Source organism: Schistocerca nitens, chromosome 4, assembly GCF_023898315.1.
Source record: "Schistocerca nitens isolate TAMUIC-IGC-003100 chromosome 4, iqSchNite1.1, whole genome shotgun sequence".
Taxonomy (NCBI): Eukaryota; Metazoa; Arthropoda; class Insecta; order Orthoptera; family Acrididae; genus Schistocerca; species Schistocerca nitens.
Window position 1 is genome coordinate 284,044,050 of NC_064617.1, and position 18,792 is coordinate 284,062,841.

General features: G+C 36.3%; 1 protein-coding gene across 1 annotated transcript in view; it reads right to left on the bottom strand.

Moving 5' to 3' along the window:
- LOC126253142 (BUB3-interacting and GLEBS motif-containing protein ZNF207) overlaps window positions 1–18,236 on the bottom strand; it is a 73,173-nt gene extending 54,937 nt beyond the window's left edge. The window contains exons 1-3 of the mRNA XM_049954287.1: window positions 18,086–18,236; window positions 9,701–9,823; window positions 3,098–3,239 (exon numbers count right to left, since the gene is read on the bottom strand). Coding sequence (XP_049810244.1) covers window positions 3,098–3,239; window positions 9,701–9,823; window positions 18,086–18,130 — 310 coding nt within the window. The 5' untranslated portion in view covers window positions 18,131–18,236. The remainder of the gene's footprint in view (window positions 1–3,097; window positions 3,240–9,700; window positions 9,824–18,085) is intronic.
- Window positions 18,237–18,792: the final 556 nt, after the last annotated feature.

Genomic DNA, 18,792 nt, shown 5'->3' on the forward strand with positions numbered 1-18,792 from the left:
GAGAGTTTAGCGAAAATTTTTCTCCGTTAGAAAATCTTTGCAGACGCCTCTTTAGTACATTACAGTCTGCACAGAAATTAGAGTCATCTTAGATTTAAAAATTTAGGCAGTTGCCGTGCTTCATTTCTGACTGTATCACTATAGAGCATAAGAATAATATGAATATAAACATGACATGATATGATATGTATATTCTTCCGTGTGTTCTCGGTCTAGTTTCGTAGTTTATTAGGCAGACAGGATTTAAATGAGGCAGCAGCAAACACGAAAGAATACCTGGCATAATGTTTACATTCTTCTACCTGTTCTTTTAATTTATTTACTGACGCAGAGGTTTTGGCGCCAGTATTTATCTTTGTGCCTGCAAAGCATACCTGTGTTGCGCTACATATATTTGACAGCAGAAGTTAGTTGTGGCGACACCTACTAACATTTTTCAGAACGTCCGCTTACTTTGCACTCGATTCTAAGCCACAGGTGGTTTTTTGGATTACAAAAACCGGAAAAAAAGTGCGGCTTAGATTCGAGTAAATACGGTAAGGCTCATGTGACAAACCGGATTAATTTAGTAACACAAACACCTTGTATAAAAGAGTGTGATATTTAAGGTTGGTGTAGAGGCAGTGGCAAACAACCTCCACTATATTTCTACCCTACAGTTTTCACTTACACACTCTGCCAAAATGCCTTCATGTGAAAAGCAGGAGATCCAGATACGAAGACCTGAAGTGATTAACAAATATTGAGTACTAAACTGAGGTGACAAGAGTCAGGGATAGCCACATATACCAATAACAGTAGTATTGTGTACACAAAGTATTAAAGAGCAGTACATTGGCAGAGCTAACACTGTACTCAGGTGAATCATGTGAAAAGGTTTCCAATGTGGTTACGGCTGCACGATGGGAATTAACAGGCTTTGAATGTGGAATGATAGTTGGAGCTAGATGCATGGGACATTCCATTTCAGAAATCATTAAGGAATTCAATATTCCAAGATCCACAATGTCAAGAGTGAGCCAAGAAAACCCAATTCAGGCATTACCTCTCACTAAAGACAACGCAGAGGCTGACAGCCTTCACTTAACGACCAAGAGCAGTAGTATTTGCATAGTGTTGTCAGTGCTAACAGTCAGCAACAATGAGTGAAATAACCACAGAAATGAATGTGGGACGTATGACGAACATATACATTAGGACACCGCAGCAGACTGTGGTGTTAATGTGCTATGGCAACAGACAATCGACAGGAAAACTGTGGCCTGGTCTGATGAGGCCCGATTTCAGTTGTTAAGAGATGATAGTAGGGATCGAGTGTGGTGCGGAGCCCACAATGCCATGGACTCAAGTTGTCAACAAGGCACTGTGGAAGCTGCTGTTGGCTCCATAATGGTGTGGGCTGTGTTTACATGGAATGGACAATGTCCTCTGGTCCAACTGAATCAATCATTGACTGGAAATGGTTATGACCTGCTACCTGAAGACCATTAGCAGCCATCCATGTACTTCATGTTACCTTGACACTACGTCATGTCACCGAGTGACACTTGTGCACAATTGGTTTGAAGAGCATTCTGGAAAATTCGAGCAAATGATTTGGCCACCCACCAAACATTTATACAACTTAATCAAGAGGTCAGTTTGTGCACAAACTCCTAAACCACAATACTTTTGCAAGTATGGACAGCTATAGAGGCAGCATGGCTCAATACTTCTGCAGGAGACTTCTAACAACTTATAAAGTACGCGCCACATTAAGTTGTTTAATTGTGCCGGGCAAAAATAGGTGATCCAATATTAGACTTTTGTCACCTCAGCTCGCTGTAGCCACAGTTTGGCTTATTAAGTAAATGGCAGCTACTCACTTTAGTGTGTCATGTGGCAGCCTTACAACAGAAGCAGGGTGTGCATTATGCCTTTTGCAATTACCTAGTTTCACAAACAAATAGTTCACCTACAATGTGAAAACTAAATAACAATGAGCAGAACTTTGGGTGCATAAAAAACTGGCCACAGCAAGTAGCACACGAAATACAGATGCATATCATCTCAGGAAAAGGGATAACACTTATTACTTCAAAACTGGACACAAAAATTCTCTTTAATGTCAATGAGTATTAATTCTGTACAACTATAATAAAGAAGCATACAAAAATGAATAATGTAAGAAACGAAAAGCATATGAAAATTAATAATGCAGAAAAGGGAAGTGTGATGTTTCTATTCACATCAGTTTCCTTTTCTTTTGTTTCCACAGTGTTCCCTTACAATTTATTTAGTACTGTTGCTTGTGTGAAGTGTGACTCTCATAATTTTGGTTGGTAAAGAGAGACAGGATATCTGATCATTATAATCACAGAAACTTTTACTGCTACCACCTGAGAAAACAGCAATGTACAAACATTTTGTGCCAAACCTGTGTACTTTCTTTGTTACCTGATAATAATTTCCAGGTAAGACAAATGGAATTTTCATTTCGTTTGTATCAATTGATGAGTTAGTCAATACCTGAAAACAAAATAACATGCACAACAAGCGAATAAGATGAAGTCATATAGTCATTAGTACTTTTTACAGACTGAACTGTAACCAATGGTCATAAGTACATACATAGGACACTTACACAACCATAAGTCTACCACTGAATCAGTATTGTGAAGTATAGATACATCTCCCTATCCACCAAATCCATGTTGCTACCTAGTGCGAGACTGAAACACAAATGATCTCAATCTGCAGGAATAACATGACGTAGGCATGAGGATCTGCTGCCGTCTACATACAGTCCTTGCCACAAAACTTTAAAATTAATGTTACTATACATCTGAGAATTAAGCTTTTCTACAGTTATTGTAATATTATATTAGGAACGGACTCACATTACAGTAAAGGTAACTGGAAACATGCTCATGCATGCAATCCCCCCCCCCTCTCTCTCTCTCACACACACACACACACACACACACACACACAGACACAGAGAGAGAGAGAGAGAGAGAGAGAGAGAGAGAGAGAGAGAGGGGGGGGGGGTTGCAGGATACACATTATTAAAACAATTTTAGGGTAAATAAAAGTGGATAGAGCCGAAAATACTTACCACCAGATGTTTTCCCTTGCTTCTGCCTCTCGTGTTCTTTTATGTCCTCTGGTGGTATGCCTTCCATACCATAAATTTCGATTTCTATGTTAGATCTATTTGGTAATGAATTTGGTACTTTATCAATAGTTTCTTTATGGACCTACAACAGAAAATTGCAGTTGGCAAACATGCACACGAAGTAAATTAGGACTCCCTAAGAGTGGAGGTTAAGAAACCACTACTCAGAAACACTGTATTACGCATGCAAACAATTAAGGCACACCCTGAAAGTTAGCAAACATTAATCCCACTGCGACACCAAGAAAGAAATTATACACCCAAGAAAATCCAAACATACACAATTTTCTACAGAATTCTGCTCAAAAATAAATGTTTACACTTTCCAGACGTGTATAAATGACAAATTTTTATACCACTAAGAAATGTATAACAAATGCATGGGGTCAAGGTAATATTACCAACAAAATTTGAGCTTCCATCTGGATCAAGTGGATCAATGTTCACTTGAGAGCAGCCGGAAGTTTGAGACAATTTTATTATAATGTATAACAGGTCTTCAATATGCTGGACACACAGAATATACTGTTTATAAAGACCTTGAACTGCTTAGTTCGAGCAATATTTTACTTCCATTTATTGTGGACACAAAGAAAATTCTGTTATATAGCAGGTTTTGATTAAATTTCATTATGCACAAAGAACTCTTCTTCCCATAATTTATACACTCAATAAATGTACAATGAGTTGGTGGAATTATGAAAAATGGAGTAGCAAAAAGAAAACCGGTACAAAAAGGAAAATGTGACCAAGAAACCCATATTCCAAGACAACAATAAACATTCTTAACATAAAAATGTAGCCAAATATTTTATATTAAACCAGTTTGTCCATTTAGTTATCATATACTGCCAAATTTATCATATACTATGATACTGCACAACACAGTTACGATTTGTAACACATGAGATACAAAACAGTAAACATAAAATTTGAATGTAAAGTATAATATTAATTCATATGTCTAAAAGTGATCTACAGCTCTGCTGAAATTAAGGGCAGTATATATACACAGAAAATATTTTATGACAATGTTCTGTTCATGACTGTGCAGTAAAATTATCAAATTATTTGCCTGTAATCTAATCTATTACACTGAATTCAATGGACATAAACATAAATGCAATATTAATTCTATACATTGTGTGTTTCCATAAGATTTGCTAGTTTACTTTCCAAAATGGCAATCAGAAATTTTTTTTAAAAAAATTACACTAAATCAAAGTAATCCCAATTTCCCTAATTTACTCACAGTAAACCCCACCAAGCAGAAAAACATCTATAGTGCCTAAAATGTTACAATGTTCTTAATACAAAAAAGCGGTGTGATTCAAACAAAGCCATAAACAATACAAGTCACATAAATTCTTAATATCATGCTTAAAAATTCTTGGTAATAATAGCTAGAAGTTTCTCAAAAATATGAACTTTCTCGTCAAACCTGCGTGGCAACAGCAAGTTATAGAGTGATAATTCTGGGTGGTGTGCTAGATGACGTTCTAACCCCTGTAAAAAAGAGGCCAAAAGTGAATTTATTCAACTTTGGCATAAGGTGTTTAATATTATTTGCCATATTTTTTCAGTAACTACTTTCAATGAAGATGAACAACGGTTAAAAACTTGCACGAAAGGGAACCCTCAATTGTCACATACCTTACCTTTACCAACCTGCACTACTAAATGTGCTCTTATTCCATTAAGTGGAGCTTTTGTCCCCTACTAAAACAATGTAATTCTAAAACATAGGCACATGTTTTCCTGAACAAAACATATTCTAGTCAAAATGAACATTATCTGAAAAGTTACTTAGCACAGTATTTGAAATGATGTTTATACAGCTGCACTTTGCAACCAATATTAATTAACATTTCATAAACATAAATTGTGCCACAAACATTCAATGACAACACACACATTCAACAAACTCTAATGCCCAAAACGACTGCTTTACAAATGCAACAATATACCCATGAAGTGTTGATACAAATTGCTGATGCCAACATATAACTGATCAAAATTTTATGTTCCCAGCAACCAGTTCCAAAACATCAACAGATGCCAAATAATTGTCACCCCACAATGGACAGGTAAACAAGGCAGTGTACAATCATACAGGGTAAACAAAATACTCTGATGATATGAGACAATCCACATTATAAAATGAGGGTGGGGGGAGAGGAGCAAACTTTTGAGGCACTGACTTTGCAAATGTTTGTAGTACTTATTAAATGAACCACAAAGAAAACACCGCAAGAATCCAAGGGAGACTGTTGGTAATAAAGACCAGTTACATAAAATGTTACTTTGCAATAGCATGCACACTGATCACCCACAGCCCATGATACATCTGAAATGAGCACTTCATTTTTTCCCCCTCTTTACTATGGATTGCACAGCCTAACAAATAGTAGTATGTTCCTGTCTCTCAAGGTTGCACTAGGCTGTGTTGTGTTGAAAAATGGGAACAGGTAGAGCTAATGAGTACTCACAGTAAATGAAAAATTGAGCACAGTCCATGCAAGCAGCCTCCTACAGAAAAATGCAATAGGAGATAAAGAGGCCTGGATGGACTACTACAGGTACTTAATATTCCAAAAGTACACTCACTACTGCCCCCAAATTCACACTTTGCCCTATTGAATTAGTCGAAATTCTTCATGAAATGTTCATTCATAGTAATTCATAATCATATTGCCAACTGAAAAAACCTGTTTAAAGCATCAACTGGGAAACATTAAAAAGAGCATATCTCACTCAGGTCACTACAAACTCAATGTTCTGTACACTATAAAATATTGGCAATCGTGAGTAACTCCAGGTTTAAAGAAAGATAACTTGGTATGTAACTACCACCAAAATAACGAAAGGCTGCAGTGTAGAACCAACAGTACCACCTGGGATGAGATAGTCTTGCTGCGTAACATTTTAAAATATAATTTTTTTCCTGACAAAGTTGGTAAGAAAATATTGATTTACTAGGTTGTCTTTCATTTTAAAATGAATGTTGGTCATATAACAACAAATATTTAAATTTTAGGAGAGCCTCCAAGCTATTTCAGGAACATGAAGGGTTGGCACGTCATGCTACAGGAGATGCCTTTCTACAATACTCACAAGAGAAATGTTACAACCCTAATTCCTTTTCCTGGCGAGCAAAAAAGCAGCAGCTAAGTGCACCTGCTGGGCAGGGTATTACTGTTGATGATTTGAGGAAATGTTTGAAGGAGGTATGCCAAAGAAGCATGCTGGACATCTAAAGAAAGCTGTGATCTTTAATCACAATTATTATTTAACTGAAGTACAAGAACTGAAACTGGGATCTGATTACCAGAATGGGTTCTTCAGTTATGTATAAAGTGAAAAAATCAGCAAATAATGTTGATGCATCTAAACTTATAAAATATAAAATTGTTCTTGCAAGAACATAAATATAGTTCAGGAGCTCAAAGCCATTCCTTTCTCTGCAACAAACTGACTGCAGACAATTCATGGCACCTTTTCATTTGCAGATGTATTTAGTCATTTCTTTATTGTGTCTTGTCTACAAATTAATTTCTTCTGTCGTGTTTATCACTGATCCTAAGAGTTAATGCAACCCACTAACACTAATAAACAATAGTTATTACAATTTCTTAACTAGATCTTTTCATATTGCATTACTTCTACTTCACATTAGATAAATCAGGACTCAATTACAGTGAATGCCATTATGTATAGTATGTGGGGGATTTGGCACTGTCCTGCCTGGCTGTAACAATGTCTACAAAAGTGTATGTCAATGTAGCAGCACTAAACTGAAAACACATTAGAATTAAACAAAGAGAACTTTGACTATTTAGAGAACTGTTTGCCTCTACACTCAAATACAGGTGAAAGCTGTGGCCCAAAAGTCTAAAATACTGTTATCGAATGGTCAAAAATAACTAATCTCTCAGCAACATGACCAAGTTCTATAATAGTCGAGGTTTCCATCATGATTAGTGTCCGGTATCTAGATACCTTTTTTGATTGTGTGCATAACAATGTTATCTTTTTCCTAAATGATAGCAGAGGTTTTTTAAACTACCAATCTTTGACAATTGTCAAATTTGTTCTAATGCACATCAGGGGGTAATGAATGATTTCACAGCCGGAACAACTGAAGCTAGTTGACAACTACTTTTCACACTATACTGGACAATACCACAATTAAAACTATGATATCGTACTTTAAGGTTTTTGTATCATTTACACGCTAGCAAAATATACTACTCTGAGCTCCTGGCATGTTACAGATTATCAAGAAAAACCATTTTTGGTACAATTTTTTACAATAAAATGTCTGGGTTTCTAAATTTAAACCACAGCCACTTGCACTTCCAGATTTAGGCTACACTTTAATGTATAGCAGGAAAGCTGAGAAACTGTGTTAGAAGGCTATGCCTGCTACTACATGATAAATATATAATATGAACATACCAACAGGTAGCTATTTCAGCGAGTTAAAACAGTGTTCCAAGACCTTAATGTTTCTTTATATCACTGAAATAAAATTATTGTACCACCTTGTCAATACCCCAAATTTTTTAGAGAGTGTTTCTGTAACGTAGCTAACTATTGAGCAACAAAACAACTATTTCATTTAGTCACAAACTTTTGTGAACTCCAACTTTAAGAGAATGCTGCTAATTTGATGAAATTTGCTACATCCTCAGCTATAATGTTGTTTATGTTCTTTTACAAGGTCATTAGTGCACACTAGTACAAAGGTAATCATTAACCAACGAAAGTCCATGTTGGAACATCAACACTATTATGAAAAGTATAGACTGCTACTCACAATAAGAATGACATGTTGAGTTACAGACAAGCACAACGAAAAGACTATTACACAATGAACTTTCGGCCAAAGCCTTCTTTTTTTTTAAAAAAAAAAAAAAAAACACACACACACACACACACACACACACAAGCAAGGACACATCATGCACAAGTAACTGCTGCCACCAGCTACTCGGGCCAGAGATGGAGATCATCCGTGCATGCTTTTGTGAATGTGTGCGTGTTTTTTTTTTCGTTTCCAAAGAAGGCTTTGGGCAAAAGGCCAATGTGTAACATTTTTTTCTTTGTGCCTGTCTGCAACTCAACATGTCAGCTGTACGGTGAGTAGCAATCTATCCTCTTCAAGGTAATGGTTAAGTAGATAAGGGAATAAGTGTTTACAAAAGATATTAAACAATACACCAAACAATGCAATGTTGTGTAAAAGAACACAATATGGTATCAATCAATCATTTTGAAACAATGAATTCAGATATAATAAATTGAGACATATTGGCAAACATTAAGAAATAAAATGTGACACAGCTAGAATGTTCTACAAGATCTTAATGCTTACTCCCCTCATAAAATGGTAATTAACAACAGATTAGTAAACCTTCGTAAAATTTACAATTGCAGTTGGTACAAATTCATGGTTCCCCAGTCTGGTATTTTCGGTACAGGGTGTAAAGCAAGACATTTTATACCTATTTTGTTTGTTACATGCTGTTGCGAGGCCTTATAATTGTATTTAATTGGTGACGATTCACACAGCTGTAATATCTTTCTTGAGTACAATGGTGAAAAGAAAAAAAGAAAAGGATCTTAAATCGTCCCATAATCTAGTAGAGCTTGAACCTAACCAGTATTACAGGACTTCAGACAATGTTCTAACTATTCAAATCACGTTCCACTCTGAAAGGTTACGCTGAGGAACACAGTAACTGCAACATTACTTTCCGTATCTCTGGACTACTGACAGCCTATCACACAAAACCAATTGTTATGCCATGGGCATGACACTGTACATACTATGAACAAAACTTTCAAAGCACCATCTTCAATTAAGTAGCTTACAGAATTGTTTAATAGTGTTTACTGATGCTATTATCACACATTTGCCCTCTTTACATCTGTATAATATCATTTACACAGCTCTTCAGGTAACTCAACGAAACAAATGAATAACTGAATCTTTTGCTAACGAAAGACCTTGTGTTTATAATCCTTGTTTCTCTAGTCTACATTTAATTTAACAAGATTAAAATGAATTTCACATCTACCAAGGAAATGACTGTCCTCAGAAGATAGAAATTTTGTCTAGTGTGCTCTGATCAACATTTCTTATAAGTTTGTTTTGAAATTTTGAACAAAAATTTTAAAATAAGTGAATTTCTATTAAGCAGTACAAACACCTTTAGACAAAAGCCAATTATTTGAGAAGCCAACATAATCTGCACCCAAAATGTCACATTGAATGAATTAATTCTGCAATAACCAGTTTCCTTTGTGAAAAATCAAGCTAGGAAATCATCTTAAACTTTAAACTGACAATGTATGTTCCAACGTCCACTATGCAACACATTTATTACCATAACAGCCTACTGCCATATTGCATGATGATACTGATAAAATTTGATAGCATAATGTAAAAGCACATACATCTCTCAAAAATATACAGATAGTGTCCACACAGAGTGCGACAGTACTCTTTTCTTTTCAAATGCTCACAAAATTTCTTACCTGCATGCAATGTATCGATAATCCGGGTCCAGTATAGAGTTTCTTGTGACAAATGTGACATTTAAAATGTTTTGCCTTTTGATGCTGGATGAGAATTTTTTCATCATCAAATTCTCGGTTACAATACCAAAGTTATTAAGGAAATAACATAAAAAAAGTTTACAGAGCAAAACAACATTCTTAAGCTGAAGACAGCACTGTGACATTACAATTAATAAAACCTACATGTAATAATAATAATAACAATAATAATAATAATATGGGAAGGATGGACTAGTACTTACCACACAGAGTAAGCATTAAGTATTTATTATACAACACCTTAACATCCTACATGCTAGAAGGTGCTCAAACTGAACTTTTATGGAAAACCTTTCATTTGCATAAACAAATACACACTAGCACATAATAAATTATTAGTTGAGTTTTAATTTCCTGCGAGCAATGACTTGGCATTTCTGTCACTGCCACATATACTGCAGGATTCTGGAGCAAGTAAACAGAAAATATTGGAAAATGAAGCTATTAGCTTCCGGACAAAAAAGACCTCTGGCTACACTATACATCAGTCCATCACCTCAACGACAATTTCACATTCACATTCATTGGCTTCGGCAACAGCCAACCTAGTTGTCACTTTCCAACCTAACCTATACCTGGAACAGAACAACAAAGTAACTGTATGTTGAGCACATTAGTGAGCTCATGGTCTGTTCACCATTATGCACAAGTCTAATATGGCTTCAGAACAGCACATGTGTGTTTCTATACCAATTATGTTCAAGTGTCCCCTGTTAACGTGCAATATTAAGTTCACTTCAAATGGTACTAATAGAAGTGCCACATACCTAAACACTTTCAGTTAGCTTAGCACGTTCAGTAAACAGAACATACTGTAAAGAGAAACTAAGCCAGTACAAAAAGAAAAATTGTGTTGAAGATTGCAATTGTCATCCCCAGCTGACTAGTAATTGACAAATGAGCTAGCCAACTCATGTTCTGATTGGTTGCTGCACTGGTAGATGTCCTGTGAACAGCTAGCTCGGATCAGGTCTAGACCTCAAACTATACTACGATTATACTCCGATAAAAATAATTTTGTGGCTAATTTTTCAGTGAGCTGAATGGTAAGAGCCAATTGTTGTTCTTTCTCTAGAGCCACATACTTTGTGTTTTGCCTGTACATAAAGAGCATTATCTAGCATGGCTGAATGCATGCCAGATCGTGCCACCCCCCCCCCCCCTCCACAATACAATACACATTTATACTCTGTAAACTACTGTTAAGTGCAGGGCAGGTGTATGTTCCATTGGACCAGTTACTAGGTATTTCCCCTGTGCAATTTGTGTGTGCAGTGTGGGAAGAATGGTTATTTAAATGTCTGTGTGCATGCTGTAATTAATCCAATCTCATCCTCATGATCCTTATGGGAGCAATACATAGGGGGCTGCAGTATATTCATAGAGTCATAATATAAAGCCAGTTCTTGAAAACTTTGTTAGCAGGCTTTCTCAGGATTTGTTACATCTACCTTCAAAGAGTCTGCCAGTTCAGTTTCTTTAGTCTCTGTGACTCTCCTATGGGTGAAACAAACATGTGATAATTCATGCTGCCCTTCTTTAAGCAATATTCTAAGGTACATGACTTTTCTATTCCACAGTCTTAAGATACCACGTTCTTTTCATTTTGTGAATTGCACAATTTTATATTTCTGAACATTTAAGGAAGTTGCCAATTTTTTGCAACTCTTTGAAATATGACAGAATATTTATGCAGTTTCTTTCAGACAGTACATCATTATAGATAACTGCATCATCTGTGAAGTGTCCAAGATTATCAATATTGTTCACAAGGTCATTAACATAAAATGTGAACAGTAAACATCCCAACACACTTCCCTGGGGCACACCCGATGTTACCTCTACAGTCTGTATAAGTGAACAAGAAAAAATATTTCCCACATAAAAAAAAACTTTTTGACAGGCAACTGGTTGGTTTGAGGGAGGGGACCAAACAGTGAAGTCATCAGTCCCGTTGGATTACGGAATATAAAGAAGGAAATCAGCCATGCCCGTTTAAAGGAACCACCCCAGCATTTGCCTGAAGTGATTTAGAGAAATCATGAAAAACCTGAATCAGGATGGTGGAACGCGGTTTTGAACTGTCATCCTCCCGTATGCAAGCCTAGTGTGCTAACCACTGCACCACCTCATTCGGTTTGTCGGATGAAAATATACTTTTTTCCAGGTGAAAATACACTATACCCCTGGGGAAAGTACTTTTTTTCTGTGTTGAGTGACAGAAAATATCCCCTCAGAGCTGTAAACCTTACACATCCTTTGAGTTGTAAAGATTTTATACACTGGCATAGAGCTTCCTGGCACTTTCGGAAATGAAACCCAGCAAAAAACGAGGAAAAGATCTTTGATGTGTGGCAACATTTCCACAGCATATTTTCGAATTATGAAAGTATACACATCAATTCCATGAAATACAGTACGATATCTTCCGAGGCACTGTAATCTATATTGCCATATGTTTTTGTCAGCCAATCATAGCTCATGTCACGTGATCTCACCATCCAGCAGCAAACATCATTGTTAAGCAGCACAAACACTAAATGGGCAAAGTTAATGGTTTAAATATATAAACATACAGCACAGCTACAAGAAAAGCTAAGCTTTCACATATGATATGGATCATCAAAAATTTTTTCTAGTTTTTTTCCCTGAGGGTGTGGATAGGCAGTATCCCAAGAGCACAGCTGCAATTGAAGTTGAAAATCTCTGAGAAGCAGGATTATAAATTTCACTGCAGTGCACTTAGGATTTCATGGGTTACCGGGCAGAATACATTTTCCGTTGACCACTTCAACTTTTCCATGGGAAAGCCAATCGTGTGAAATTGTTCAAAAACTCACTTCACGCTTCTAATATTCAGCATTCTTCTGTAGCACCATATTTCAATGGCTTCTATTCTCTTCTTATCTATACTTTTTATTGTCCATGTTTCACTTCCATACATGACTACACTCCATACAAATACTTTTACAAAAGACTTTTTAACACTTAAATCTACATTCGATGTTAACAAATTTCTCTTCTTCAGAAACATTTTTCTTGCAACTGCCAATCTACATTTTATATCCTCCCTACTTTGGCCATCATCAGTTATCCTGCTGCCCAGATAATATAACTCATCTATTATTATAAGGGTCTCATTTCCTAATCTGATTCCCTCAGCGTCATCTGATTTAACTCTGTTACATTTGTCATCCTTGTTTTGCATTTGTTGATGTTCATCTTATATCCTTTCCAGACACTGTCCATTCTGTTCAATTGCTCTTACAAGTCCTTTGCTGCCTCTGACAGTATAACAATGTCATCGGCAAACTTCCAAGTTTTTATTTCTTGTCTCTGAACTTTAATTCCTTCTCCAAATTTTTCCTGGGTTTCCTTTAGTACTCGCTCAATGCACAGATTGAATAACATCTGGGATAAGCTATAACCCTGTCTCACTCCCTTCTCAATCAATCATTGCTTCCTTTCCATGTCTCTCCAGTCTCATTTCTGCAGTCTGATTTCCGTACAAGTTGTAAGTGGCATTTCGTTCTATGTATTTTACTCCTGCTACCTTCAGAATTTGAAATAGAGTATTCAAGTCAACTGACAAAAGGTTTCTCCAAGTCTACAAATGCTATAAACACAGATTTGCTTTTCCATAACCTATCTTCTAAGTTAAGCCATAGAGTCAGAACTGCCTCGTGTTGCTACATTTCTCCGAATCAAAACTGATCTTCCCCGAGGTTGGCTTCTACACGTTCTTCCAGTCTTCTGTAAAGAATTCGTGTTAGTATTTTGCAACCATGACATTAAACTGGTAGTTCGATAATGCTCACACTTGTCAGTAACTGCTTTCTTTGGAACTGGAAAGTTTCCTGTTCTCTTCCACGTATACAATGTTTTTCATGACTCCTAAACCGAGAGGTAGTAATGATTAAATTATACTCTGTACAAGATTCTACCATGTGGCTTCCTCTTCTTTCCATTCTCCCAATCCATTTTCATCTCCTATTTTTCCTTCTCTTCCTTTTTCTATTATTGAATTCCAGTCCCCCCATCACAAATTTTTGTCTTCCGTAACTACCTGAATGACTTCTTTTATCTGATTATACATTTATTCAATCTCTTCATATGTGGAGATAGATGGCACATAAACTTATACCACTATGGTCAGTGTGGGCTTTCTGTATATCTTGGCTAAGATGACGTAGTCACTACTGTTCATAGTAGCTTACCCACATTCCTGTTTTCTTATTCATTATCAAAACTACTCCAGCATTATCCCTATTTGATCTTGTATTTATAACCCTGAATTCACTTGATCAGAAATTCTGTTTCTCCTGCCACCAGATTAATTCCCCCAATATCTAACTTTAAACCTATCACTTTCCCTTTTTAAATTATCTAACCTACCTACCCAATTAAGGGCTCTAACATTCCACTTTCCAATTTATAGAATCCCAGTTTTCTTTCTCCTGATGAGAACGTCCTCGAGAGTAGACCCCACTCGAAGCTCCAAATGCGGGACTATTTTACCTCCAGAATATTATACCCTAGACGATGCCATCATCGTTCAACCAGACAGTAGAGCTGCATGTCCTCAGGAAAAATTATAGCTGTAGCTTCCCCTTGCATTCAGCTGTTTATTTAAGATATAACAAACACAAATAAGCCAAAAATTTTAAGTAATGCCGTACATGACTGGTCTTATGGGTTCAAAATTTTTTAAATGTCTGGCCCCCAGTGTTTAGTTTTGCATGAAAGTCTAACACTCCGTGGTTTAAAAAATTAATCATTCATTCTCAAATGTAACATAATTCATCTATCATAAAAGGAAATTTACTTTGAAAGTAACACTTCTCAAACCACTATTACAATATTTTCCTGCAAACTGTTGAAAATATAAACATTTGCGACATCACACTCATTGAAACGAGGCACTGAAAGCAGTTTGTTGTTACAAAGTATTGCATAGCATTTTACACATTTTGCTGTCAGCAGGCACTTTTATCTCCACCGCATTTTATTGTTGTACATGGTGCATTTTCTTTGCAACGAAAGTTTTATTTTGCTGTTATTCTCTCATTTGTGTTTTATTGCTGCAGTATTATTCTGCAGTAGTGGGCTAAAGGAAAACTGTTAAGAGTAGCAGTTCTTACAGTCAAAATTACAAAAATTTAACTGGAAACCAAACCAATGAGAAATTCCCAGGTCTTTCCCCGACGAAAAAATGAATGGGATTTTTCTCAGATTTCCCAGTTGTCCCGGAGCATATACACCTTGTTCTATGCCTGTTGGTGGCTCTCCAATATAACTTGTAGCGTCCTCCATACCAAAATGTGATATTGACTCAGATGCTTTTTGGATATAGGGAAATACTGCCTCTACCTGACTGTCTTTATCTATGGCTTTCAGTACGGCATGCGAGGAAAGTGCGAGTTGGGTTTCAAATGATTGATGTTTTTAGAATCTATGTTGGCTCGCCAGGAGGAGGTCATTCTGTTTGACATACCGTACCTCAGCATGTTTGAGCTCAGAACAAGTTCTCAGAATCTACAACAACAAATTAATGTCAAGGATGTAGAACAGTAGTTCCAGGGGTCACTTCCGCTACTCTTGCTGTAGACATGTCTGAACAGTGCTTTCTTTCACTTACTGGGTACTGTTTAATGTTCAAGGAGTTTACGATACATTATAGTTATTTTATTCCAGTTACAGTCTGTCACCAGAACATGGATTTGGTAATCATATCTGTTGTCTTCTCCAACTCACAGCGAAACACTCACTTCCCAACATAACCCAGATCTCTAGCTATGGGACAGATCATTGTCACAACAATGTAGATTCCACCTCTGAGAGAAAATCATTTATTTATTTCAATGCAGGCAGTGCAGCAGTACTGAATACATCAATCAAAGGAACTCCTATATATAGCAAAATCAGAAATAAAGAATGGCTGTCCATGCAATGCGAGTAAATCATAATTTCGTCACCACAACAAAGATTCTCATATTTCAGACAAGTTCATTTACAATATTTCAACATAACAAGTGAATATCTTAATTTTTTACATTTGTATACAGGGTAAAAGCAGTGTGGAAGATTATCCACAAAATGAGATTAATTTGCATGTCCAAGGCATGAAGACATATATCGTTAACAGATGTTGATTGGCTACCTCCAACCTGATGCATTAGCAACATATGCTCGATACCACCAAGAAATGGAGCTCTTTGTGAAGTTCACCCAAAAATGTATCACAAATTGGATATCAGAAGAGGCCTGCCTACTGACAATAAATATTTATCATTATAAACTTTCCTTATGTTTGAACCCACACTTACAAATCAGTTTAACATATTTGAGAAGTATTTGTTACATGACAAAGTACTATCTAAAACAACAATACTTTCCTCTGAAATACTTAGTATATTACCACTTCATCCAGTGTGCACAGTGGTTAACTGTTAGATTTCAGCAACATAGAGCCAAGTTTCGGGCCACGAAGAACAACAAGAAAAGGATCATCAGCTTTGCCTAATGACAATGTTAACAATTGCTGTGAAGTCACATTTTGGTGTGTGTATTTGCAGTTTTGTTATTAGTTGGCAAATCAAACAAATGAGAAATTAAAAAAAAACCTTGTTTTGGTGAAAGACTCATCTGTAGCTTTGCTTGAGGTCTAGGTTAAGTTGGTAAGTTGTTGGTGGTGTTAGTGAAGCCACTGAATGTGATACTAAAAAACCTGGTTGCTGTGCAGACTGATATGTAGCTTAGCCCATTTGGAAAATCATCACTGGTATGTTTTAGTCGCCACATTGTTTATGACATTTGCTGCATGTTTCCTACGTCAATGGTCAGGAACAACAACTCGTACAGAATACTCCTCTTCTCCCAAGTTTCAATCCCTAGTCAACGCTAGGATGTTTCCTGTCACTCACTGCTTCTTTCACACATGACAATGAAAAATGCAAAGTTGAACCAGGGTTCAGAGTCCACTTTAAACAACAGAGCTTTCACAAATGGGCACATCAGACACTTCCAGGCAAGTGCATACCACAACCGATGATACCATCTGTAGAAGATTCTGGTGTTCCTGTTAACTATCAGGTAAAAAGTAGTGCTCCCTTTTAAAGACATTTAATCACTGTTTTAATTTTTCAAATTTGGTTGCCCCAGTAAATAATACCTAACACTTAAAGCTAAAAATAACAGTTGAAAGGTAATTTGTATAACAAACAAAAAACTCCATTCCTCAACCCATATTTCATGCAAATTGTTGTGAACTACTTAAAAATACTTTTAGTCAATAGGTGAAATATAATGGAAAATCTGCTCTACTTCAGTCAAATGGTTTGCATTCTTTGAATATCCTAGATATTTATTTTTTGGCTAGAGTGTGAAAGGTATGGAAACTTGATCCGTAAAACTCATGTCTCTGACAGAATCCACTAAAACAATTTCATATTGCATCCTATGCAACCTTCAAATAAAAAATGACTTCCCTCTAAAAATATATTAGCAAAATTCTATACTTCTAAATACCAATCACTCAAAGAATGAGCAATGTATGTACAGGTCCTGCTATTAACTACAGGCCAACAGCATCTAGTGATGCCACACAAAGAACTGCTTTACTCATCGTGTCACCAAAATAGTACACATAATTTGCCTTACAACTTAACAAAATAGTCGAATTGCTTCTCTCAATCCACAAGAGTTTGTGCAACATAACTACTTTCTTTGTCAATAACAAATTTGATCACATCAATCACAAACTCTATAATAAATGTTTCTTATATTTACAGTTCATCAACCATCAGAATTAACTAATACCCATTAGCAGATATAAAATTATAATTTCGAGAGAATCACTTTATAACTCCAATATTCCACTTATATCAACCAACAATGCCTCTGTCAAACATTCTACACCACTACTATGTAAGAATCCATTAGGTCTACTGTATGCCAGACAGCACAAAACCACTGAGATGAACTCAGACAACTTTAATACAGCTTGAGCTCCACAAAACCAATGGGGTGAACATACAAAATTTAAATACAGCTTTAGCTCTCAAAATAAATAGTTATACAACATAAACACTGTCTATGATAGTTAATAATACCCTCCAAAACTTCACATGTTAGCACTCAAAAACTTTGCAACGGATGCACAGGTATTAATTATTACTTTGAAACATCCCAGTCTACAAACTACCTCAACTTGATTACACATAAATCTATTTACTAATACTAAAATTGGAGCTAATTCGGAACAAATACGCAATTACAATAAACATGTGTAAATTATGCTAAAGGATACCAGCACCAAGGTTTGGACAGCTTCTTCTTCTTGCGACCCATATCAAAAAAAGTTAAATTTTTACACTTTATGAAACTATATTACACTAAATCTGTTAACAACGGCACTCAATATTCCTGAGTAACATGGCGTCCAGGATATACTTAATTTCGCATCTTTGACGTATGCCTAAACGTCCAAAGATAAAAATTATACACTCAAGGATTTTAACGTTGACACAACGTTTCAGCAGGCATTGTAAACTTGCACATGCATACGCAACAACTACTTGTTCCAGACTTATTGCCTGGCGTCTCATTACATTCAACGATCTATTCGTGTACATAACGTCTCCGCAGACAGATTGTTGCATTTGAACAGGAGATTTGCGCATATACGAGTTGTGTGCAAACTTGGAAAACAGCACAAAACTGTGGATACCAGTCACATAAACGTTGATAGGTCGTAAAGTTTAGACAGGAGATCTCCACAGATCTGGTGTGCGAGTTGCGTTCGAGTGAGTTATTTGTCCAGCCTAGCGTCACTTGTCTGTATGTGAGCAGTGGATTTTAAAATGGCGGATACATGTCACTGCTCTACAGAGTTTAAGCTGAATTTATTGAACTGTATAGCTGAATTCTTATAGATCAGAAAGACATCTGCCTTATAGAGAGCTTACATTGGAATCAGGTGCCACAGTTTAAGTTAGATAATCAGCTCACCG